Here is a 26,611-nt window from a genome sequence, read left to right as displayed (position 1 = left end):
TCTGCAGCATCTGGTAGTTCCACTGGAGTCACAGAGCCAGGGATCATTAATCTGGAAAGTATATCCCTGGAGATCTGGAGAAAAACCAGGGAGGTTGTTCCAACATTTAGCCATTCAGATTTAAAAAAAAGAGACCATAACCACAGGGAACATATCTGCTTTTTGAATTTGAACAAAATTGAAGTATTTCTTTTCATGTTAAAGCAGTATCTATAGGTTTTTTTGGCCTCTTGGGGACAGCAGAATAAGATTTAAACACTGATCTATTATCACCTTATAAAGTTGATAATAGATCAGTGTTAGCCAGTAGTTACACAGATGAAGTCGTGTTTCTGGCTGACTGAGTCCAATATTCACTCTCTTTGTTTCTTTGTTTTGGTCTCCACCAACTCCTGACAAGCGATATTTGTCTTTTTATCAGCTAAATGCTAATGGAGCTTGCTAACTTTGACTGTCATTTGGTGCTGAACATGTAGCGTACCTGAGTTTTTTGGCTGAAAACAGCTGCCAGCCTCTGCTGGAAACATAGTAGATGAGAACTGTGAAACTGAACCAAAACCAAAATAAAGTTGCGGGCTATAGAATCAAAACAGTTAGCTTGACGATAAGATAGGAGAAGATGCTCAGCAACTGCAAGCAACTCCTTTGCATTTTTATGAAAATATTTATTAGTGCAGTTTTAATGTATTTTCCACCTATTTTTCATTAATGATAGTGTGTTAATATTTCTTCTTGTGCTTAACTAGCAAGAAGATATGTCTGTCTTTGACTTGAGAAAAGGAGTCTTAAGTTGAAAAATCAGTAGAAGATGTTTTATTTTTTAATGCAGATAGACAGAAGAGTCCTTGCTGTTTCTGAAAATACCTTCAAAGCTGCAGTAAGTGTTGTGAAACGACCCTTTATGTTGCTAAACGATCACCAGAGGTTTATTTTTCAGAGTAACAGATGCTTAGCTCTGTGAGAGAACAAGCTGAGGCTGCAAAATGTCATAGGCAGGAAAAATACAAAATCTCAACCCCTCTATGGCAGTCTTCATCCACTGATGTTGTGAACAGAGAGAGCATCAGAGATGTAAAAGGGAGGAGGGAGGTAAGGGGAGGTGCTGAGAGAGGCAGAGAGAGAGAGGGAGAAAGAAAGAGACAGGGGGAAGAGGCGGACACTCGGCGGCAGCAGGTTTGTGAGAGCAGCAGCAGCAGCAGCAGCCGGAGGAGGAGGAGGAGGAAGGAAGAAAGGAGGAGGAGGAATCAGAGCGAGAGAAACAGTGTGGCTGCAGTCAGGAGGGACACAAACACAGAGAGAGAGAGAAGAGAGGAAGAGATAGAGGAGGAGATACGGAGAGAGAAGAGAAGGTAAGAGGGCAGATGTTGCTAATTTCTTTCCACATTAGTCTTTCTGTTAGTGTGAGCGCGAGGTATCAGCTGGAGGACGGGATGCTCTGCTGTCCAGTGTATGTTTTCCTTTTATTCCGTCTGCCAGCTGACGGCACGCTGTACGAAGGGCAGCATTGTAGCACTGCGGAGTGATGCAGAGAGATGGAGGAGAGAGGAAGAGGAAGGGAGGGAGGAAGGGGAGGGAGGGCCGGCATTATGCTCCACAGACACGAGGAAGTACAAACAGAGGTGAGGAGAAAGAGGAGTGGAGGCAGAAAGAGAGAATAGACATCTGCCTCTGCTTACGTGTGTAGCAGTGAGGGGTGGTGTTGAGGGGGATTTGGGAGGGGAGGTGTGTGTGTGGGGGTGTAGCATTTGAGCGACAGTGTGCAGGAGTGTGTCAGCTGTCAACATCAGTAGTTTCCCTCCATGTTGGAGATGATATAAGTTTCTGTCTGGCGGTGGACCACACCCTCTGTTCGATTTCCTGAGAGATGAAATTAGATGATGATGGGTGGTTTGTGTGGTCGCATCAGTGTGAGAGTGTGAGTCTGGGAAATGTGTGTTAGGGCATCTGCGTGTGAAAGGCATGTTGGGTGCTGGCCAAACATGCTTAGTGTTGCCTCCCATTACTGTCAGAGCAGTGGATTAGCTGTGTGTGAGCGGCGTTCATTCTTGAGGCAGGGAGTCAAACAGATGCTCGCTCATGTACTGACCAAGATGTTGTCACTCTCAGCTGTGTGTGCATGTGTGTGCTTGTGCGTAGATGTACCATCCACCAGTGTGTGTCTGCCTCTGTCTGTCTGTACATGCAGAACGTGAAAAATGCTGTAGTACATGAGGTCTGCAGTGCTAAATACTCATCCAGCCTTCTGCTCCTGGCATCAATCCTCAGTTCAGACTCTCCACTTTCGCCCTTTGGTGACTGATGCCAGAAATAATACCCTCCACCATATCGTAAAAGCATGTACTGTCACTCAGAGAGTGTGTGTGTGTGTGTGTGTGTGTGTGTGTGTGTGTGTGTGTGTGTGTGTGTGTGGTCCTGAAGGAGGGACAGGGAACAGGGTTGTCCCCTCGTCATCTGGCAAAGTGAAATACTCAACCCTCTGAAAGGCAGACTGTTTAAGAACAGCTTGACCGAGCATTTGTTGTTTTAGTGCCTCCATGCCAAGGCATTTTCGCAGCATAGTAGACAATACATTTTCATTAATAGCTGTTATGTTCGAGAGGGTGTTTTCTAATGATCCCCATGCCCCCGCAGGAATCACCATAACTGCTCCAGATGGCACATTTTGTGTTGTAGCATCCTCAGACATGCATAGAAGACTTTGGCATATTTTATTCACATAAACAATGATAAGCAGGAACACAGCACAGCAAGGAGAGTGGGAACATCTGATGACAGATGACAAGGAAACAAATATGTTAAGTATTCGTGTTTGCTTCTGCGTATGAGTATGCCTCAAAGCCTAGAAAACAACATCTAAACCATCCCCAAATTACTAACATGGGTGTTTTTTGATTGGTTACCTCTGTTGTTAAGGTCTGATTAAGCTTAATTCAGCTAAAATTACTTTGTTATGTTTAGAAAATGATCACTTCTACATCTCAACCTCCTGAAAAAATCAGCAACATCACACCGTAATACTTATGTTTTTGTTCCTAAACATGCAGTATGTCCTCTCAGTAAATGTCCAGTTCATTTAGTGAGGAAAATTTTCTGCAAAATATAGCAGCACAGTTCATTTTAAGTGGTTGAATAAACTTGAGATGTTGTTGTTTTTGTAGTGAGGACAGTCCTGAGATCTTTTTTCATGTCTGTGCATACCAAAAAAGTCTGTGCTTCCTGTCCCACATTTTCACATAAATTAAATAAAATCACAGCAGTAGCACAACCATGCATTTCTTCACTGGTTCCCAACCTTTTTTTGCCTCCTCCCCAGACATGTTGTGTTTACTTTGATATGTTGTTGTTGTCTAACACTATAAAATATATAAAAATGTATATTGTTACAATATCTTTATGCCCTTTTTTGTCCGGTTCTGCCCAAGCTTTCTACCTCTTAAAAGGAAGTTTTTCCCATTAGTCTGATTTGCATTTGGACTTACCACTAGGAGTTTGTCCAGAACTTTTAGATAACTAGATCAACTTCTTATTAATTCTACTTTTATTCTAGTTTTTACACACTCTCAAGACACTGGATTACTTAATTGACCATCAGTTAATTGTTTATGTTCTTTATCAAATAAATGTGTCAGACTTTCAGATTCTATAATGTGAGGATTTGCTACTTTTCTGTTAATCATGGTGAATTTTAAATCTTTGAGGTTGGATCAAACAAGACATTTGAAGATATAACTTAAATAAAATATCAACAAATCACACAAATGAACTGACATCATTCTTTAAGGAGAGAAGAAACCTCCCACTGATTTTTATAACCCTGCTCAATGTCGGCATCGCAGTAGCTGCTCTGTAGTATCTTTAGAAGCTCTTACTGGCTGAGGTTTTACAGGATGACGTACCAAAGAGACCTGATGAAACTCTTGGCAGCAGGTTGGTTGCTGTGGGGGCCAACCGCTGTCCCGCTGAACCTGCTGACGTCACACCACCACCATCTCCAAGGGCTCATGACTGAAAACAGGCGAATAAAGGGCCTCTGGACGAGCTTGTGTGTGAGTGCCACAGAGAAAAAAAGATGAATCGGAATGAGGAGGAATGTGGACAGAAAACAGAGGAGTGAAAGAAAGGAAGAGAGTAGGATGTAGTGGGAGAAGCACAGAGACAGGATGTCTGAGTATGTTGGTTCTGTGTTCATACAAGTTCAGCACTGGGAGTCCAAACTGCTTATCTATTTATGAATGAGCGCATTAATGCGTGAATGAACAACACTGAGAATCACAACCAGTGTTATTTCGCCTCTAAATCTCTTATTTAACACAGGATCATGTTATTAAAGCAGTAATATTACCAACACGTGATGCATTTTAGCTAAATATGTCTAGAGGAAGGTTATATGACAAAGGCTTTCGTCCGATCAGCTGACGTCTGAGCTTTTTCTGTGACCTCACCAGGGGTCCATCATGTTTGTGTGATCTTCAGCTAAGCTCTTCACTAGATTTGAGCTGAAAACGTAATTTTTACTGGGACCAAACTCAAAAAGCGTGATGTCTGAGTCTATTTCTGGATCAGTGACGTTGGGTGATTTGATGTGTATAGTTGTGTTTTTGTGGCGATGTGAGACAGCAGGAGTCTGCCGCTCTCTGAAGACCCTGTTCAGCAACAAGAACTTCGACATGCTGTGTTAGTGCAGTCATAAAACCTGAGGTTTTGAACGTGCTGATACAAAGCCAGCACATTTCTACCAAAATAAATGGCGGCAGTGCACAATAGATCTGTGTGAGATTGTGAGCTTGGAGCATCTGGTTTTGTCTGAGGACCCAGCCAGAGCTTGTTGGTAGTCAAGTACACAACCACCAAACTAAAATAATGAGTTGAAAGCTTCAGACTGTGGTGTTGAATCAGGATGAGTTTTAGCAACCCTCTTCCATTTTTGCAAGAGGGTTGCTTCAGATAAACATGTTTATCACTCAACTTCTGCCCACTGACTCGCAACAGTGACCAAATTATCAACCAAGTCAGTCGGTTAGTGGGTCCAAAATGGAAGAGGCTATTGTGTTAGCCGTGTCACGCCATCCAATTTTAAATAACATCTACATAAATCTACCCAACAGTTGTGGCATTGGTTGGACCATCCACTTTATCTCTCGGCTGATCAAATACATTCTCTAAAATTCACTATGTTTACTAAATGCCTGGTTGGTGACCAGAAGCACAGGTAGTCCTACTCAAAGTAGAGCTATGCGAGTTGTCCAAAATCTCATATCCCCATATAACAATATAGTACTTGATGTAGTATATTTTCTGTACTCTTTTCTCATTTGTAAACCTTTTCCATAGTCTTTGACATAGTTCTTGCATAGGTGGTAGAAGAAGTTAGAGGTGTTTGAGTCTGTTGTGGGGTCCAGTGTTCGGCATAATTTGCAAAGTTCAGTTTTGTGGTTCTTCTCAGACTTTTCCTAACCAAATTACGTCCATGCCACAGAGGTAGCCCCTCCTTTACGAACTAGCTCCTCGATTTGTCTTGGATGGAGCTACCAGGAACTACAAGATTCTGTCTTGCCTTCACTCGCCATGCTGGTATTCACATTTCTGCCTGCATTAACCTAGTGGCATGTAAGATTGTAAACAGTCATTCAAATGTCTGTGAAGGTTCTCTGTCTTTTCTTGAAGAAGAAACCTAAAAGAAGGTTACTGAAACAATATACATTATTATTTCGTCATACAATATACAGTATATTGTCATATCGCATAGCCATAACCCAAAGTGTTGACTTTGTCATAATTAAAACTCTGCAAAAGTCTGTATTATCATTAGACAAACTGATATTAAGCATTCTCTCCATTCATCCAACATCTATCCGTTAAGGATTGCAGGGGTGCTGGAGCCTATCCCAACTGACATTTTGCGAGAGATATTTAGCATTTTCAGTTTTTTTATTAGACTATTTTGTATTTCTATACAAGTCTTAATCTTAATGCCTACATAACATCACGAAAACAAAGGATTAAAGATTTCATATGCCTCTTTTGTATACAAGAAAATAATGTTCTTTATGTTTTTCCAAACATGTTTTACATTATCTTCTCTTCCCCCACAATGAAAGCAGTCACTATTTTAATCCACTTCCCTCCTCTCTCAATCCTCAACACCCTACGGGTGCCACTTAGAGGTGTTCCCATAAAACCTCTTTCTGATGACCTCACTACGTTGATCTGTAAGAGCAGCTCAGCAGATTATGTCATCTACACCGGCTGTAGAAAGAGATATTTTAATTGTCTAAAAGCTGCAGTTTTCTAAACATATCCATCTCCAGTTTAATTATTCAGAAAAATATAATTGGGCTGCAGTTTCCAGCTAATTAATCTCACACTGATGGACTTGTTTTTTTCCTACTGAATGGCTTTTGTTTCCTCAAGCTGATTTTGACATCATCAGTGGTGGGAATAACAAAGGAGAAAATGTCCTCATAAACCATCAAAACCTCACCCTTCAAACTCCAGTCCACATGCATTTTACTTGAAGATGTAGTGATACAGTGTGTGATATGATATTGCATACATAAAAGTATATTACTGTAAGTCAGGGGTTGTTAAAGTCTAACAATGCTCACACTCCCTTTCTGTCTAGGGTCAATAATCCTCTAAATTTTTGGAACAACTGTTTCCGTAATACTTTACAGGAAGTATAACGTAGCCATGAATTTACAACTTGAGCCCATTTTTTTTAGCTTATATTTTTTTACATTCTGGCAAATTGCTGTCATCAAAACTATGCAGAATTCGCTATTAGCAGTCACTATTTGCAGTGTACCCACAGACAGTTGCTACAACTACTTTGATACTGCAAAAAAACTAAAAACATGATAATTCTCTGGCAAGTTCTGGAGTTATAAAGAACTTCTGTTTCCTGTCATTTCTATATGTATTTATTGATGTTTAATTGCAATGAATATCAGAGATAGGAAAACTCAGAAAGTGTAATTCATACAAAATCTAAAAATATGCATGTGTACCATTATTAAAAAGTACTGAGATGAATCCATAGGTATTGGGAAATTATTAAAAGAAGGGATAAAAAATATATATATATACAGCAACATTTGTTCTGTACTTCCCTCCATAATGAAGCCCAGTCCATTCACATCATGTCTTCAATATAAATCAACTCTTTGCTCATTATGGAGGGCGACGCTTTAAATTTTTATTTGCTCATTAATTCTTTTCGTCTGCAAGTTATATCAGTCATAAGATGGTGGGAGGAAATGAGAGCAAACTTTTAAATGGTTTCTTTGCTGAAGATGGTTGTTTGGAGACCTAAAAGTATTATCAGTGTAAAGTGAATATTGATATAAAGTACAGAACGAAGGCCTTACTTTATCATTCCCAAAGTAGCTGTATTCTTAATGATGTTGTTGGTGCCCTCTCTCTGAGTTAAATATAGCGAGGTTATGTGGAGTATCTTGTGTGTTGATGCGACTGATTCCCCTGACAGTAAAAAAAAGTGCTGCCTCCCTCCTTCTGCTTGAGTTGTTCATCTTCTCCTCATCCTTCTTTCTCCCTCTGTAATATTCTTTCAGTTCATTATTCATGAGCTCATTTCTGTCTCTGTCTGTGTCTCCACTGAGGTTAATCATATTCTGACTGTTGAACCATCAAAGCACAAGGATATCTTTCAGGAATGCTTTAGGTGGGGTGAAAAAATGTATACATTACGGTGAAATTAGGCTGACATAATGTCGGATTCCTTGTCGACAAGCTCATGCAGAACTAGTTTTATTTCATTGTAACAGCAGCATAGATGAGCACTATCTGATTTTTTAAGTTGAGGTCTCAGACAGCTGTAGTTTGTTCATGTTGCCTCCCCCCATCCTCATTCAGGAACTCCTCACTTACTGCTGATCTTATCGAGGTTGATGTTTTTAGGTTACACATTCTAAGAATACAGTTTGGCAGTAGTAATGTAGTTAACCTAAATCATTTTTAATGGCAGTAATTTAACATTGAGTGTATATCAAATTGACAATAAATAATATATGGATGGATGATAATGCAGGATATATAGAATCGGCTGCTCTGTGAGGCGGTATTTATAGGCACAGGGGTGCTCTGAGCTAAATGCTAACATAAGCTTGCTAACATACTCAAAAGACAGTTAAATGACCAGTGACATCTAGTAGTTAGAGTTCAGATTGCAGTCAACTCACCCCTCACTTACAAAGCGTGTTGGAGAGTCTACGGTGGCTGTCAGGTGACAAAATGGCGTCATCTACAGCATTCACTAGTCTGTCGAGTGAAGAGGTTTGTTTATATAGCTATATTTAGCTGTTAGTCTTTAAAACTTTAGGTAATAGCTGACATATACTATTTCCTTTCTTCCTCTTCGTCTTCTTCGTCTTCTGTCACTGTAGAAACATGGCAGCGCAACATGGCGGACTCCCTGGAAGAGGACCCACCCCCTATGTAGATATAAATGGACTCATTCTAAGCGAACGAAAACGATTATCATTTTTAGGTGATTATACACTAATAAAAGCATACTTATATATATTATACTCTATTTCTGCCAGTAGATCTCTGTAATGTTTGCCATGTCCACCAGCATAGTTTAATGTGTTAGCATGCTAACATTCACTAATTAGCACTAAAGGTAGTTGGTTATGTGGTTCTCTAACTGCCTTCACGCTGCTGACTAATTATTTACCCCACATGTTTCTCCAGTCTTAACTTTAGCCCCTAGCTTGTAACATGAAATTTATGCTATGCTATGCTAACCAGTCCAGAAGTTGGTTCAGCATTTGATATGTCCCTGCACAGTAATTGCTAAATACCTCTCTGTGCTCCTTAAACATTACCTAAGGAAAAAAACACAGCAAACGACTTGTGCTCAGGATTTCTGGCGAAGAATATGTAGAAATAGTCTATGTGCAAAAAAGACAAAAATATTTATCATCATGACAGGCCTCTAAATGAGGGTGGACAGTAAACACAGCCCTGTGCTAAATATATCCCTTATAAAGATTATATTTATTTTACACATAACAGTACAACGCAGACAAGCACACTACAGCCAGACAAGTTAAGCCCCTTTTTCCAAACAGTTTGAATATAATTTCTGTCAATGTTTCACCAGAGTAAATAGGTAGATTGGTGGGTGATTATATAATACATTATTTAGATGTCACATTTTTGAAGAATGGTGGAAAACCAGTCCGATATTTACCTACTTATTTAAATCCATTTCTGGCAAAGGTCAAGTGATAAAGCTTAACATAACTTATGTGAAATACTCATTATTGCAGCTTTGTTGTATTGTTTTGGCCTTGCTGTACTTTTCTGGTGTTTCATCATCAGGCCTTAGTGTTACATGATGGAGTCTGTGGTTTATGTTATTGACTCCTGTTTCCAGGGGGAAGAAGTATGGAGACTATTGAGTGGAGTGACAGGGATATTGATCAGTACGGGATGTGATAATCCAGCAGTCTGTGCAGTACTCCTGCTGACTGTATCTTTGAGTCGCTCACAGGTCCGTCTGTGTATATGAATATGAAGTCAGTGGGCACTTTATTAGGTACATCCGTAAAATCTACTGTAATCTAATACTACCTTTACAAAGATAATAATGTTCAATTATTATAAACACAATCAGTACAATGCAGTCCAGTTAACACGACTACAAACTACAGCAGCCAGTCAAAACACATAGTTGAATTAACTCCTGTTGGATAGTTTTAATAAAAACTGATTATTATATGCTTTTTAAAGGGAGAATTTATGGCTGTGCTGTTGTACTGGATTGCTTTGGATTTTACAGGTGTACCTAATAAAGTGGCCAGGGAGTGTGTATACTGAAAAAATGCCATTAGGGATATGGATACCTAAAATTATATTTCCATTATTGTTTTTTTTTTAGAAAAGAAGTGTGTTAATACCCATTCTAATACAAATCAAGGTTGTTTTTTCACCTGATCTTCCTGTGTTTCAAAATGCTGACACTGATTTATAGATAATACCTTGCCTTGCATCAGAACTGAATAAGAAAATGTAAAATTATCTCACCCTACCTGACAGGTTTGTTTGCTATTTCAAATTAAAAATACTTAGCCTTATGTGTTCAGACTGAGACAAAAAACCTGTCAAGATGATTTTCTTTACTGCGTATTGTTCCTTGTTTAGACCTAAATATAAAACATCTTTACCTCTGTAGTCATTATTCCCTTCCAGCATAATTAACTGGATGCTTCACATGTAGCTTAATTATTGGGTGAAGCAGAGAGAGCAGATAAACAACACAACAACAACTCATACAGTGCATCCTACAGATTAATGAGCAGTTACATGAAAGGCCTCCTCTCTGAACCATCAGTGTTTCTTATCAGTTTTTCCATCACTCTCAGGTATGACTCAGTGCTTTAGTTATTTCATACAGGTTTGTGCCGGAGTAGCCCACTCTGCTGCTTTCTCTCACACACCAACACAAAGCTCAGTGGGCCTGGTGAGAGTCCTGTGTGATTAATAGTACCAGCAGCGACTGTCTATCTTACTAGTACGGCTCTATAATGTAAGCAGACTTACTCATACACACCTACACATTCATAGATGAGGTAACTGCCCTGTGAAATGGAAAATGCCGCCTGGATTTATAGCGTGAAGCACACAAGGAGATGATATATGGCTGTAATTACTGCACATGGGTCTCTGGATGCCTTTACATCGGTTCTACACGCTCACACACAAACACAAAAACACCATTACCATTTCTACCTTTCTTTTTTTGCTGTTCTTTTAGGAGAGGTTATCCTAGAAACAGAAAGCATCAGTAAACGTCTGTGTGAAAGTGCATGGAAGCGTTAGCTATAATTTCTCTCTGTCTCCCCATTCCAGGTTTCCTCTCCTCACCTCACTGACCCATGAAAGAAGCCATGCCGGTCCTGACAGCGGGAGCTGGTGAGACAAGTTGGCACAGATGCTCCACACATACCGTCCATGCTGCTGGAAACTTAGCTGTGCTCCATCTGTACACGTTAATGTACATAACAGGTTTTCTTATCTGTCTCCTCCGCAGGGCTACATGAAACGCTGGCCCTGCTGACCTCTCAGCTGCGGCCCGATGCCAACCACAAAGAGGACATGGTGTTCCTCAAAGATGTCTTCAGTGAGAGGAGCCTAGGATACCTCATGAAGGTGAGGAAGTCTTACTACTAATACTACTCCTCAGTCTGATTCCATGGGCAACCATTAATATTTACATTCAGATGTAATTTGCATGTTTGCTAAATTTGTGGATGCAGTTTTGGAACATGTGGTTTCCTTGAAAAAGAAAGTCCAGATCTGATTGTCCTTTAAAGAAAGCCTTGAAAATGTACGTCCTTTTATGTAATCTGGCCTGACAGAAATCAGACCATGTGTTGGCAAGACATTATTTGTCACTGCAGTGTTGTTTTTCTGTAGGTTATAATAGGCAACTGGCATCATCATACAGAAACAAGGGTTAGAAATTTAAAAAATGTCAGAACAATCTAGCAGCTGGGTTTGTTTTAAAATGAACTGCTATGGTGTGCAGTGGAAGACAAATGTTTTGCATTTCCCTTGACTCAGATGGAAATATTAAACAAAGTTAATATTCAAGATATTAAAGTAATTTGCAAAGAGGAGAAGGTCTTTGGTCCATTTTTTCAGGCTTTTTGTTTGTTACTTTTGAGGATATTAAAAAAAAGTAAACAATTGTTGTTTTCTTTTTCTTCATGCTACATCATTTACTCAAAGATAAAATGTTGCATGTTTCACTAGTTAAACATTGTGTTGCTTCATCCAGACTTGGATGCAGACACACAAAATTCAAACATCCTGCAGCAGTGGGTTGGACCACCACTTTGGTCCAGACTAAAATATCTCAACAACCACTGGATTGATTGCCATGAAATTTGGTACATATATACATCCATGGAGTCCAAAGGATGAATCCTCATGACTTAAGTGATCCCCTGATAAGTGTATAGAGCTGGATGTATATATTTATAATTGTTTGCTTAGACCTTTAGCATTTTCCTCTCCTCTAATAAACTAAATGTGCTTTGTCTCAGATCCATGAGAAGTTGAGACAGTACGAGAGACAGAGTCCAACACCTGTCCTCCACAGTGCCTCTTCTCTGGCAGAGGATGTAAGTTCATCACACACCCAACCCCCCACCACACACACACACACACCCTAAATTACTTTTCCACTTGGGCCCAGCAGTCAGTCACAATGAGTTAGCTCCAGCAGAGAAGCAATGCAGGTATCAAAAGTGAATTTTAATGTCCTCGAAGTGCTGAATCATCCCGATGCTCATCTAATGAAACTCCATATCCTGCTGCTCTCTCTCGCTCCCACCAGTTATCAGCGGGGGAAACTGCTGACCTTAGCTGCTCGCTACTTATCTCCCTCTGCGTGCATGTCTGTGCATCTGTCTGTGTTTATTTTACAGTAAACTGCAGCGTGCATTACCGGCATACACATGCTCAAGGTTCACATCAGGTCAGAGCTCATGGTTTCAGGTGTGTTGTGATTGGCAGGTGGCGGAGGAGCTGCAGAGTGGACCAATGAGCACTGAGGAGAAGGAGCTGCTGCACCTGTTGACGTCACCACATCTCAAGGTGAACAGCAACTTTTTGGCTGTCGGTTCTCCACCTATCCAAAGAATGTTTTTGCTCTGAAATATGAAGATGAAGAGCTCTTGTCTCGCTATTTCACACTTGTGTGCATCCATGTGGCCATTTTTCCTTAGTTGTAGATTTCATTTGCCCTGACGTTGCACTGGAAATTCATCTCTGAGGCTGCTCACAGATTCTGGCAGACGTCAGGCCGCTGTGTGCGCTCCCCAGCAGCTGAAAATCAGCATTGTAATCTCAGCACGTCCCTTTTATGTCCCATCAGGCTGTTCTCTCAGTGCACGACACTGTGGCTCAGAAGAACTTTGACCCCGTGCTGCCGCCGCTGCCGATGACTTCGAGGACGAGCTGGAGGAGGAGTCGGTGAAGATTGTCAGGCTGGTGAAGAACAAGGAGCCTCTGGTGAGTTCTGACAGAATGACGAGAGTGGAAATGAAAACATAAGAGCTTACAGGAGAACAGGGTGGAAGACTGAAGGGATTAGGGGACAGAGGCCTTTGTTCTTTTCTGTTAATGATCCTCATTCATTCGTCTGTTCTCCAGGGAGCCACCATCAGGCGGGATGAAGCCACCGGGGCGGTGATCGTGGCTCGGATCATGAGAGGAGGAGCAGCTGATCGAAGTGGTAAATTCTTCTGCTTCTTCTTGTGTGTCACTGTAGTTTTTACAAGTCTCATCACACCACAAGTCTACCAGCATCTGTAGGTCCCAACATGGGGACTGGAGCACAGTGAAATGAACTGAAAAGGTTGTATGATGATTACAAGGGTAAATTCTACACAAAACTGTGTAGAAATAAAAAGAAGACTGAGCAGAGACTCTGATTTAACTTAAAAAATTTAATTCAGGACTTTAGCGAATTCATGGCTTCAGACGTTTAAAGGCATAAGGCAAATCTGATGTTTTTCATGTTTTTACACTGTATATTGTATCTTGCTTATTGCTGTTTCAGAAACCAATAGCGCCAGGAAGTGTGAGTAAAACGCAGTGGAAATAACAGTTTCCTTCTAAGTAAAGTCTGATAAAATAAAATTTTAAAATGCTTGTGCATCAATGATTTATGATGCATCAGTCAGGTATGAAATATATGTTAAATTTGATGGATAAACGATGTGATGGTATTGCATAATTTAATTTGTAACTAAATGTTCACACTGTGGGACTGATAAAGCATTATCTTTTATCTTAATCACTTCAGGTAGTGTAGAGGAGACGCTGAACATACAGTAATTGGCCACATTAAAGTAATAATGCAGAGGAAAATAGTTACATTTAATTATTCTAAATAGAAACAAAACAAAACAAAATATCAGTGGAAAAAAAAGCATGTATGCAAATATGTTGTCATCGAAATCAGTTAAATTGTGTTTGTCGACAGTTATTTTAATTCTGGTGGAGAAAATACATATAAATCCCTTTAATGTTCTTTTCCCCATAAAATTATGTATGTTAAATGTAATAAATATTAGAATCTACTTCAAGAAATTCCCACAGTGTGTAATTATAGAATGTAAATAACTCTTAAGGTTATTAACCTTTTAAAATACACAGTTCCTACCCTGAGGATGCTTTGGCCTTGGCAGCGTTACTTAAGGTGTGTTTTGGTCTCAGTCTTCACAGTCTCCTGCACAGATTTTATTTGGGCAAAGTGTTTTAAGGATCCTCATATCATCAGGAATAAATAACTTACATTTCTACCACCATTATTTTTGAGCTTGTGCGTTAACAGTTTAAAACCCCCAGATGTATGCTAAGGGATCACAAGCAGATTTTGCTTCCTAAGTTTCACTGTCTTCCATGTGTGTGTTATTTGCAGTGTTATTGTTTAAAGATGACTTTTTGAGACATTCTGCTGTTGTTTAACAGTTATAGAAGCAGGAGAGAGTCAGGGATGACAAGCAGAAATGTTCCCAGCTGTGGATATGAGCCAGGACATTGCAGTAATGTAGCACAGCCCCGAGGCAAACTGAGCCACCATGACGCCCCGAGAGGCTCCTGAGTTTTACAGCAGTGTGATGGCATTTGTCGTTTTGCAGCCAGAGAAAACGAGGGAAGCTTGTTTCTTGAAAAATATACATATATGAATGGGATAACAAATCAAAAACTGATGCTCAAATGAAAGTGAGATCAAAACCTCAGCATGAGTGAGATGCACTGTAGCAGCAGCAGAAAAATGAAAGGAGGAGGAGGAGGAGTGTGGTCGCTGCTGAAACCCAAAGCTCTCTGCGAGTCCCTGGAGAATCAATCACACCGTATAGACTCAGCAAAGATCCTTTCATGGGCGTTACCATGGAAATGTCAGCCACATGCAGGTGTGTGCGTGTAATTTGGCATTATAAACACGCATGCTGGGAAAGTAAACCAATCAGTGTCCGTTCTCCATTAATCATTAATGTCCTCCTCCTGTTTTCTTGCTGCGTCAAGCGATGGGAAAAAAAGGAAAAACTGGTTAGTGTGGAGACAGAAGCTGTAGAGAGATTTCAGAAGTAGCCTTGGGCTTCTGTGTATGTCTGGTAGATGCATACATTTAATGATTGTACCATAGTGTGTCTGCTATGTGCTTTTTTCTCCTGAGGGAGAAGCGTTATCGATCTCCCTCCTCTCAGGCCCTTTGGTTTCATTGTTGTGGCTGCAGCTAAACGGATCACAGCTGAGGAACGGAGGCAGCTTGTATCAGTGGATCTGACAACAACTCTGGTGTTAAGATACGACTGATAAAGGGAAAAAAAACCCAAAGACTCAGTGAAGCCTCTTTGATTGTCATTGATGATTCTGTGTCCCCTTCCTCACAGGGTTGGTCCATGTGGGAGATGAACTCAGGGAAGTCAACGGAGTCTCTGTGATCCACAAGAGACCTGATGAGATCAGTCAGCTGCTGGTAATACTCATACTGCTAGCATAGTTTTTGAATTGGACTCATAACATTTACTTGATGTTATTGTGAAAATAGTAAAGTTTTTTTTTCTTGGTTGCCTTTTGGGTTCACAGTAAAATATGTTTACAAATCAGGCTATAATTAGCATTTTAAGCAATTTTATGTTCAAAAGAAAGAAATTACACTGAAAAAACTGAAGTCAAAGTCGACTTTGTCAATTCTGCCATATTTAAATGGAGGATATTTATGTTTTCATCTACATTTAATATTCACTGCATCCTGAGGTTAAATTCCCAGCCTACAACAATAGTAAAATACGAAATTGTGATTCCTTCCCTAACAGTAAAGTAAAATCCACCTGAGAGTGCCTTAAAGCCAAGTGTGTTTGTCTTTCATTTGTCACAATTTTCCCTCTCCTACTTCCTCTTGTCTATTTGTGATCTAGTCCCAGTCCCAGGGCTCCATCACTCTAAAGATAATCCCTGCCATTAAAGAAGAGGACCGACTGAGGGAGAGCAAGGTGAGACGAAGCAGGAGCGACTTGTGTATGCTCTTCGTTTTTACACTTAATATTCTGAGTCTGAAGGGAAAAAAAAGACAGCAGCTGAGTCAGTTTTTTTTCTGCCTTTTGGGTGTTATTCCAGGTTTTTTTTTTTTTTATGAAAGCAGCTGATTAAAAATAGTTGTTTATTTTCTGATCAACACTAGGATCATGCGATCCTCTGAGGAAAACGAGACAGATTAACAGCTTCACTCCATATTTACAATAATAAATATCAACACAGGGTGATACTTCACACAGCCTACGCGTTTGTTTCCAGGTGTATATGAGAGCCTTGTTTGACTACATCCCGTTGGAGGACAAGGCCACGCCCTGCCAAGAAGCGGGACTTCCCTTCAAACGGGGAGACATCCTTCAGGTCGTGACCCAGGACGACCCCACGTGGTGGCAGGCCAAACGCATGGGAGACAGCAACCTGCGGGCTGGACTCATCCCATCCAAACAGTTCCAGGAGAGGTGAGGTCAAATCACGTATCTGTGCGCCGGACGATTCACCGACCCGCCGCTGATGTTTATTTAATCCAGCCATTTGTAATCTTTTAAATCCACGTTCATGTGTTCCATTTTGAGGGGTCAACTATGATTAGATGGAGCATCAAAGCAGTGTTTGGTTGAGGGGGGGAATAAATCGAAACACAGCCTTAATAGGCGTGCGCTGATACTGTTAAGTGTCATAATCCGTTAGTAAGATGATCTCAGCAGGCTGGGAGAGCCCTGCCAAACACTGCAGCGTCTGTTGGATTAATAACCACAGCTTGAACACACAGAGAGACACAGGTCAGAGGAGAAACCTAAATGAAGCGTTTTGTAGGTTATATTAATGTTTATGATGAATTAACACAGACCTGCTGCTACTGTGGGCTCCTGCTACACTCTGAGCTATGGGTTAAAATACTGATAAATGAGTAAAATATATTTAAATGCATCATTGTCATGGATAGATTTCTCAGTGGGCAGATGTTGGGAGAGACATAGAAAACACAAAATGACCATAAGGAGACATAAGATGACAAAAAAGAGACATAAAAAGACAAAAATGACCACAAAGATACAAAAAAATGACAACAGAGACACAAATTGACCATAGAAAAAGTTAAATGAGCACAAAAAATGGCTACTAAAAAAACCCATGACTAGAAAAAGAAGGGGGGTCGGGGAACCCCATTGTCTCTCATGTTTAAATCTGTTATTCCACCTGTCTGACATTTCCTCCTTACCTTTCGCTCGCTGTGTATTTCTGTCCTGATGATTCTCTTTCCTGCCTTCGTCTTTGTTCGTCTCTTTGTCCTGCTGCACGTTCCTCCAGGCGACTGGCCTACAGGATGAAAATGGGCACGCTCCCGAATCCAAAATCCCCTAAAAAGCCTGTCTGTAAGTTTTCTGCTTCCCAGGATTCCACTGCATCTTTTTAGCTTTTTTTTTTATAATTACAGTTTACAACCTGCAGCATCTCTCGCTATCAGCTCTCCTTTCTCTACTAAAGTACTCACTGTCAGTAGTCACTGTCATTAAAGGACGATAATTCCTCCACTGGATAAATGCAGCAATGTTTTCATTGACATTTATTGACCTTTTTTTGCTGGTAATTGGCATTCTCAGAGGCATTAGTATTCATTGTCTGTCCTCTCCATGCTGCTGTGTAGACATGATTTTAAAAAGGGATGAGAGATGGAGGGGCATAGAGACCGAGGGAGGGATCACAAATATGAATTAATCTCTTTCATGTTTGGTCCATCTGGTCAGCGAGCGGGGCTGTGAGTTCAGCTTAAGTAGATCTCAGACATCGTTACAACAGGCGCCTGCTGAGAAACAAAGCCTCAAGCGATACGTTCTCACTTTCTCGCTCGATGCTATGGAGGTGGTGTGTAAACAGCCAGGTGAGCGCGTGGCTCTTCGTGGCGCATAAGCCGCGGGCGATCCGATTAGGCCTGAGCCACGGGGAGACGACAAGAGCTTAGCAATATGGCAGCTAGCCCTGCTACGCCACGCAGCAGCAGCAGTAGCAAGCCCCCGCGGAGGGACTCTTCTGTCTCGGCCTCCCTCCACACTCCTCCAGCTCTCTGATTAATTCCCCCTAAATCCCAGCGGAGGCCTTTAAATGTGGGTCTCCCCCTGTTTTTACGAGTGACGTCACTCTGACAACTGCAGGCTGCATCTTTTTATATTTAGAACCTGTAAAATCCTCATGCCTGTCCTTTTTACTAACCCTGATAATAATGTCTCACACTCTGTTCTTCCTTGTTGCATACTGTGTCAGATGACCAAGGATGTGATAAAGGTGGGTACACGCGCAGCCGCAAACACGATTCATCCAGAAAACAGAGACAAAGAAACATCCACACACACACAAAACACACAGCAGGAAAATGTTCGGAGGCCTGGATGTATGTGTGTGAGAGAGAAAGAGCTTGCATGTGTGCTAGTGGGATGTGTGCGTTTGGGATTTCTACTGCTTTCAGCTTAATTCCTCCCCTCCTGCTGTTAGTGTACCAGACCAGAATAGAGATTTCTTTGCCTAGCTTGGGTTTTTTATATATATATATATATATATATATATATATATATATATATATGTATATATGTGTGTGTGTTGTACCTGGTGATGTGCAGGCAGAACAGCATCCCTAGAGACTTTTGAGTCCAACCAAGCAGAGGTTGTTAAAGATAACAATAGCACTTTTTTTCCTGTTCTGCGTCATCCTCAGTCCCTATTATCCTTTGTTCTGTTTTTCATCCTCGTCTTCCACTTTGCTGCCTTTTCAGACAGTTTTATTGTTGTCTCTATTTCTCCACCCATCCTCTCTGTTTTTCTAAATCTGGTACATTTAGTCTCAGTTGTCTTTTTGTTTTGGAGATATGGATTTTGTAGGGGTGTGTGTGTGTGTATGTTGAGGCGGATTCTGTCTCAGCTGTGCAACAATGGAGGAGGCCAGGCTTGTTTACAAGTGTGTGGGTCACGGAGACTTGGCTCACAGCTGGCTCCTCTACAGATGGAGAGCCATCTTTCTCTTCTTCCTCTTCCTCTTCCTCTTCCTCTCCTCTCCTCTCCTCTCCTCTCCTCTCCTCTTCTCATCAAACCTTCGTTAGTGGCTGTTGTCTCCAACAGCGCTCCTTCATTATCTCTTGGCTGCCTCCTGCTGTCTGCCTGCTGCCTGTCGGCCCCGCCTGCCCTCTCCAGCGCCCACAGCCAGCCCTCCCGCCCGCCCCTGCTCCGTAACTTCTCCACCTCCCCTACTCCTTAACTCTTCCAGGTCTCTTACCCTGTGCTTACCCCCCTCTTTTCCCTGCTTGCCTCCCTACAGAGGACTGTGACTGTGAGGGCTATTTCAATGGACAGTACATAGGTGAGAGCGTGAACCTCTTTCTCCACCTCCTTCTCCCTATCTGCTCTTTGCCTGTTGCAGCCTGGCTGTCGCGCTGATTCCCTGGTTGCTTTGAGCTGGGGGTGGGTGGGGGGGTGTCAAACTAATTGCTTGTAGGTGTTGACCCCCGTCTGGCGGGGCCTCAGGGGTTGAGGGGTAAGAGGAAGGGTGAAGGTTTCCAAGAGATGGACGATGATTTATAACTTATTTGTGCAAAAGGGGGAAGAGAGGACATGCAGATGTAGGAGAAACAAACCTGTGACAAGTGTAGGAAGTATCGTCTCACACTTCTGCAGGTGCCAGTAACAGATCTGCCTATTCAGAGACTCCACTACATAATTAGAATTAACAGATAGTTCAGGGACATGTCAGAGTGTCAGATATTACAGTACAGAAGCAAAACAATCCAAGACTGTGTTACATATGAAATAATCATGATGATTTGTGCTGGTTATGAGTCTGTAATTTCCTAATTATTTCTTAGGACGTTTGCTGAAAAGAAGCATGACATTTGGTACTACTAATAGAATAAAAAAGAGGCAGTCAATTAGGTCACTTAAGTATAATAAATTCCACATAATTACTGCACAGCAGGTCAGCTAAACAAGCAAAAACATGATGCATAATGTTCAAGAACAATGTTTCCAGTTAGTCTTTCACTTAAGCAGAAATGGAGCAGCTGTTTCAAGACATTTCCCATTTTCCATGTTTCTAATTTAGAATCAAATTTACAGTTATTTCCAGAAAGTAAAATGTTACCTAATGTTACTACAATAAGGATGAAATGCTGGTACATATAAAGACAGGAATCCAGGAATTTAATGTTGCAGTAAGAGGAGTTCAAATTGGGGTGGAAGGAGTACATTAGTCCCCCTTTATCCTCAACCCCTCTCCTGCCTCCCACTGACCTCCCCTCCCTCACCCTTTTTCCGGCCCAACCTGCCCCCCCCCCATCCTGTGAGCTGCTGTAGTGACGATGAGTTCAAGGAGCAATGTGAACACAGCTGAAAGCTTTAGCCTAACACTTCCATTGTCTTTAAAAAGAAAAAACTGTATTTGTGCTTTCTATCTTGCACTCTGCTTGGAGCTGTACGTACCCCCCCCCCTTACCATCCCTCCACCCACCTCCTCCACCCAGCAGTGTTTGGATCCTCCTAAACCTCCCTCTCTCCCTGCCCGCCCGCCCTGCATCTAACTAACTGCCCCCTGCTGCTGTGGCCCAATGCACTGCTCCCCCCCCCCCAACACCAAAAAACCCAACCCCACCCCACCCCACCCCCCTCCTCATGAGGGCCCTGCTGCGTTGGACGCATTGCACACTCAACCAGGCACGTTTGTTGCTCGTTCACCCTGTGTGGAGGTGTGAGGCTGGGTTGTGTGATGCTCTAACGCCAGTTATAGTCTCTCCTAAGTGTAAAGCAGTGGCGCCCTCCTGTGGCCAGGTGTTTTCCTGGGAATTTTATTCAGGTACAGTGCCCGGCTCATTCCCGCAGGTACACACAACTGACGGGGGCAGGGATGGGGTGGGGGGTGTGAGAATACAGACAGTCCTGACCGTGGGAGACCCTGATTTTTGCAGTGACCTTGACGTGGCGTTTCCCAGGGCCAGGCTGTGCTGTCTGTTCTGCCTCAGCAGTGTAGCCTCGTTCAGAGCAGCATGCCTTGTTTGAAACATAATGTTGGAAAATAATGTGTATCTTGGGGTTTTAAACTGACTGTTTAAAAATTAATACAGAATATGTTTACCATCAGCTGCATGTGATCAAATTATTAGCTGAAGCATGACGTCTTAATTGGCTCCAAGTTCAGCTGATATCTCACAAGTATTTACACGTCAAATAAAAGTGAGCTTTTTTCATTCATGTGCACTGTTTACAAAGGTTTTTTAAATGCATGATTGTCGATCGGTTGGTCTTGACTTTACTAAAACAAATGTTTGCTCACTGCACTTATCTAATAACTTTTTAAAAAGTATCATCTGCATCATGGAGGTGAAGTAGTGTGCTCATGTGTTATGTAATCTTACATAACAGCTCATGGCATCTGACCCAAGACCTTCTGTTTTCTCTTCCTTTCTTCCTCTGTATCTCTGGCCTCGCTGTAGCTGGTCTACGGAGGAGCTTCCGGCTGAGTCGTAAGGACAGGCAAGGGTCATCAGGAGAGGGCTCCGATCCCGGAGACCCCGACTTCCTGACGTATGAGGAGGTGACCCGCTACCAGCAGAGGTCAAATGAGAGGCCACGTCTGGTGGTTCTGATCGGTGAGGATGACCCACTGGGAGGCACAAACATTCTCCTGTGATGACGGTGACATCTAGTGGATTAAAGCATGTGTTACAACATACTGATGACACATTACACCGTATGTGTTATTTCATAATTGTTAATGAAGTAGAAGTATAGAAACTGGACATTATTCTCTTCAAACTTTGCTTTTGTGACCTGGATAATTTAGAAATTAACCTATTTCCTGTGTCAAAATGGGTGAATTTACTTATTTTTATCTACATTTGGTTTCAATAAAACAACATATGAATTAAAATTTACATGTATTTATACTGATGTTTTACAAAAATGAACAAAAATGTTTAGAAGTGAGTGTTTTTTCGAGATATCCTGCAGCCCATTTTGTCATAACCTTTTTCCATTTACTTTAGCGACTGGGAAAGAACACTATAAAATAATACAGCTTTTTATGAACATCGTGATGTGAGATTAACTTTTTTTTTCTCCTTTAACTACACAATCGGCCTCCAAAGGTTCCCTTGGAGCACGAATCAATGAGCTCAAACAGCGGGTGATTGCTGAAAACCCACATCGTTACGCAGTAGCTGTACCACGTGAGTCGCCCCTGCCAGTGCATTTATACACACTCCACCTATTACTTAACCAGCATTGTTGTACACTGTGTAATCACACACACTTGAATTCCCCTTTTATGTTCCCACAGACACCACCAGGCCCAAGAAACCTCACGAGAAGGAAGGGGTGGAGTACCACTTTGTCACAAAACAGCAATTTGATGCAGATGCTTTGAACAACAAGTGCGTTTTATACTCACGCTCGCCAATTTTGCATAAACATACAATTTGTTTCCTGCAGATGTTAAGTGTTATTGCTCCTCAGGTTCATAGAGCACGGGGAATACAAGGAGAACCAGTACGGCACCAGTATAGAGGCTATCCGCTCTGTCCAGGCCAAGAATAAGATGTGTATAGTGGATGTGCAGCCTGAGGTAGGAGTCACGTTACAACCATCTTGCTTAATATCCATCCAGTTACAGATCCTGCAGGCGGTCACATCAGATCTGCTCATTATGTGGAGACTCTGATGTATCAGTGTTGGCCTTGTCCTTGTCATGTTTGCCTTCTGACCTCTATATTTATTTATTTTTAAATGTGTTGCCATGTGTCACTGCTCCAGGCCCTGAAGAGGCTGCGGACAGCAGAGTTCAAGCCCTATGTCATATTTGTCAAACCTCGTGTTCCTGAGAGCAGACGACGCCGCAGCGCTGCCACTTCGCCAGGAGGGGGCGATCATGGCCGCTTAACAGTGAGTCCTGGTTTATCTGTCGAAGCTGCTTCTCAGTTCAAGGCTTTTCTGAATGTGGCTTAGAAGGTTTCTTTCTGTTGAATTCACTCAGCTGGCAGTTTAATAGGTACACTTAGCTTAAATGAATGCAGTCGAACACAACAGTCTTGCAGTAAATCCTCCTTTGATGAAGGTTATAATGTTCAGATTCAGTTGAAATTGTCGAGAGGTTTTGATTAAACTGTGGTCACTGTGGAGGATGTAGTTTGTGTTGCTGCTGAACTATATTAAATTATACAGAGAGGACCTAAACTCATTGACATAAAGGGGTGGACAAAATAATAGAAATACCTATCTGTATAAATCAGTACAGTTCAACAAAAACTGATTATAACCTTCAGGAAAGTTGGGTTTATTGCAGGACCTGCATTAGTTTTAGTGAAGTGTAACTAATAAACTGATAGCTGAGTGTTTATTACATGAAAAGTAAAAAAGTGAATATTGGAACTCAGGCACAAACTTCACAGTTTATTGTGGTTTCTAACCTGAATGTGTCGTTATTCATCGGGCATTACAGAAAAAATGACATACAGACAGGTTACAAATTAAAGGAAATGTTAATATAAAGTGTCTTAGAAAAGTGTTGCTGGTTGTTTGGATAAACATGTATTTTTGACAGTTTTAGAGAAGCAGCCAGAAGCACCTCATTTTGTTTTTTTGCCACAGGACGAGGACCTGCAGGAGATGCGTCAGTCCGCCATTCAGATTGATCAGCAGTACGGACACCTGGTGGACCGGGTCCTGATCAAGGAGGACTCGGCCAGTGCCTGTGCAGAACTGCGAGGTATTTTGGAGAGGCTGGAGCGGGAATCCTTCTGGGTGCCTGTCAGCTGGGTGCGGACCTAAACCCACCCCCCTCCAATTCTTGCAGCTTCCAGAGGGACCTCACAGCCCACCCACATAAATCCTGCACCAGTCCTCTCCTGATGAGCTGATCCCCCCACCACACCCCCGACCTTACAGAGGCCTGGGAGTCTGCCGGACCCCCTCTGACTGACTGACTGATGCAGGGCTGGTCAGGCAGCCATACTCTGAGGCACCAAAGGGAGAGGATGATGTCAGAGGAAGACCTCGTCATCTGGGGGCGTTGCCGCAGATGGACAACCCTCCTGGAGAAAAAAAAAAAGAGGCCAGTTTATTTTTGTCCAAAAGTCACAGTCTTACCGTCACTTCCTCATGTCATATTTATTCAGGTTTGCTTTTTTGACTTCCAAGACAGGGAACAGAAGAAAGTTTGTAGTTTTAAGAAGCGTTTTATTCCTCACACTGTCGCTCTCAGTAGAGTGTGTCAGGTCTGGGATCCCACTCACAGGATTGCTCAGTCAGTCAGCTTTATTGTGACTCCTGTTGGAGTACCTTTAGTAGCATGTTTTTTTAGTTTTGTTCAACTCAATGCCAATTTACCGAATGCTTCCTTGTTAATTCTTACTGCTCATGCATCCTGTATAGTAGAGGAACCAATCATACATTCAACAGGAGTAATTAATATATGAATTTAAGGGAATGCTGTTCAAAACTTCTTTTTTGCTAAACCATTAATATGATTTCTACACATGGACAGAAACAAAACAAAGCGATATCCAATGTGAGAATTTTATTTTCTACAGTTTGTTTTTAGGAAACGCATGACAACTGATTATTTAATCTCAGATGTAAATATTGTAAATGTTACTCCTCGTGTGCCAATGAAAGATCTTGTAGCACTTCAATGCAACCTGTTTACCTTCAATCCCGTGTGTAAAAGTAACGCCGTGCACAAAGTCTGTGTGGGTGATGTCACAGTGTGTGTACACATACACCAACATGTAATGCTACTTTTATGTACAAGAATGGGTTTTGTACAGTTTCCTTGCACATATCTGTTTTTTTGTTAGACAGCAGAAGAAGAGGTGGGTGCTAGATGATTGAAGATTGTAAGGACTTTTTTTCCTCGTCTTGTGCGATCATAAACTGAAAGTTTGGAGTGTTAGTCCGACAAAAAGAGCATTCTCACTCTTTTCTGACATTTTATTACAGAAGCCCTGAAAGACAAGTGATTTTTTTTTCCCAAGATCTTTTTTTTTCTTTTTCATTGGAGAGAACAGGTGAAAACAACATTTGTTGTCAGGATTTTTTTTCTAAGCATCTCTAAGTGTAATAATTTTGGCCACTAGAGGCTGAGCTATAGGGTAAATTTTAATTTCCCAAAAAACAAGGTACATATATTACATGTTAGCAAGTTACATTACTTTCATGTCTTTATTTTGGAAAAGTATTTTAATCTGTGAAGGTTTTCTGTCAGAAAAGCCTGCAGGTAGAAGATGAGTTAAACAGCTCTCGTTACGTGCTCATATGCAGAATATGAAGTTAATAACTTTTGAGATATTTCTGTTTCAGGTTATTGAAAACTGAAAGTCGGCACTAATTGAGAAAATGATTCACACAATCAAAATGGCGACCACTGAGCTCCTCCTTCATCTTGGGGAAGAGGTAGAAGTCGAAGGGGCAACATGACAAGTTCAAATCCACATTGAAGCAGATGTTTTCCATTTTCTCAGTCACTGCTGACTCTAAAATTTTCAATCACCCAAAACAGAAAAACCACAAAAGTTATCACCTTCAAACTTTCTGCACAATCACTCAAAGAGTTGAACGAGCTGTTTAACTCGTCTCCATCCTGCCTTGAATTTATCAGTCTCTGAAAGACTTATTGATATTTTTACGTTTTCTGTCGCTGATTTTGAAAAGATCCTCTCCTAACGCACTTTTAATGGGAGTGCTGGAAGACAAAATCCACCGTCTTTGTTCTGTGTGAAACTTCATTCACAAAAAGTCACTTTCTTTTCTAATTTAACGTATTTAATTTATGTATATTTTTCACAGCTCAACAGAGCATTCTGTCTGGTCAAACACAAGAGGGAGTTTTGCACTGAAAAGAGTTCATTTGGAAGCGAATTGAGCTGATATTAGCTTCAGCTGAACCAGGATTGTGGATTTTTCTTGTCACTTTAAATTGTTTTTAGGAAGGATCTTCCACAGCCCACAGTGTGGAGAGGAGGAATGGTTACAACACAGCCACCAAGAGCTCTTCCTTTGCCATGTGAGTATGTGAGCCTATCCTTTAACAACACAAATCAGTTCAGAGGAAACCAATAAGGAAATACAGGCTGATAAAAGATTGGATAAACTATCACTGCTACACTGGCATTTGATTGAAACTGCTTCCAGATCCCTTCTGTTCTTTGTTTTAAAACCATGCAACGTCCTCTTGATCTTTTTATGTGCTGTATGAACCAAGAACCCAGAATGTTGAGTTTGTAATGTGACATGTACAAAGTGCCATAATAAAGCTAGCTGAATCAAACCTTTGGCATTTCTTTAAAAATAATCCCCCAGAGCTGCATTTACTTTTACCAATGAAAGCCCTCCAGCAGTTTGGTGTCAAAATGTTTAATGTGTGTGTTTACCTCTCAGCTGTTGTTGGCTCCTCTGCAGCTCATTTAAGCGCATCCGGAACGCCGCCGGGAGTCCTCGGCTTCAGTCCACAAGAGCACATCACATCTCTATTCTATCGGCATTGTTTTCCAGGTGGTCTGCGCCG

At 41.5% G+C, this 26,611-nt stretch overlaps 1 protein-coding gene across 1 annotated transcript; it reads left to right on the top strand.

The window, feature by feature from the left end:
• The first annotated feature begins 1,096 nt into the window (after positions 1 to 1,096).
• LOC108872774 (MAGUK p55 subfamily member 3-like) lies at positions 1,097 to 26,374 on the top strand. The gene is given in 20 exon segments (XM_018660635.2): positions 1,097 to 1,349; positions 10,876 to 10,938; positions 11,057 to 11,175; positions 12,075 to 12,152; positions 12,547 to 12,627; positions 12,908 to 12,971; positions 12,974 to 13,044; positions 13,186 to 13,267; positions 15,435 to 15,520; positions 15,963 to 16,037; positions 16,339 to 16,535; positions 17,386 to 17,450; positions 18,337 to 18,357; positions 19,382 to 19,423; positions 21,546 to 21,701; positions 22,200 to 22,280; positions 22,391 to 22,484; positions 22,567 to 22,675; positions 22,864 to 22,992; positions 23,698 to 26,374. Coding segments are annotated over 19 exon segments (1,767 nt in total). The 5' UTR covers positions 1,097 to 1,349; positions 10,876 to 10,901; the 3' UTR covers positions 23,878 to 26,374.
• The last annotated feature ends 237 nt before the right edge of the window (positions 26,375 to 26,611 follow it).

Source organism: Lates calcarifer, linkage group LG11 (genome assembly GCF_001640805.2).
Source record: "Lates calcarifer isolate ASB-BC8 linkage group LG11, TLL_Latcal_v3, whole genome shotgun sequence".
Classification (NCBI taxonomy): Eukaryota; Metazoa; Chordata; class Actinopteri; family Centropomidae; genus Lates; species Lates calcarifer.
The sequence above is the reverse complement of the archived record's forward strand: the minus strand, read 5'-3'. Positions and strand labels throughout refer to the sequence as shown.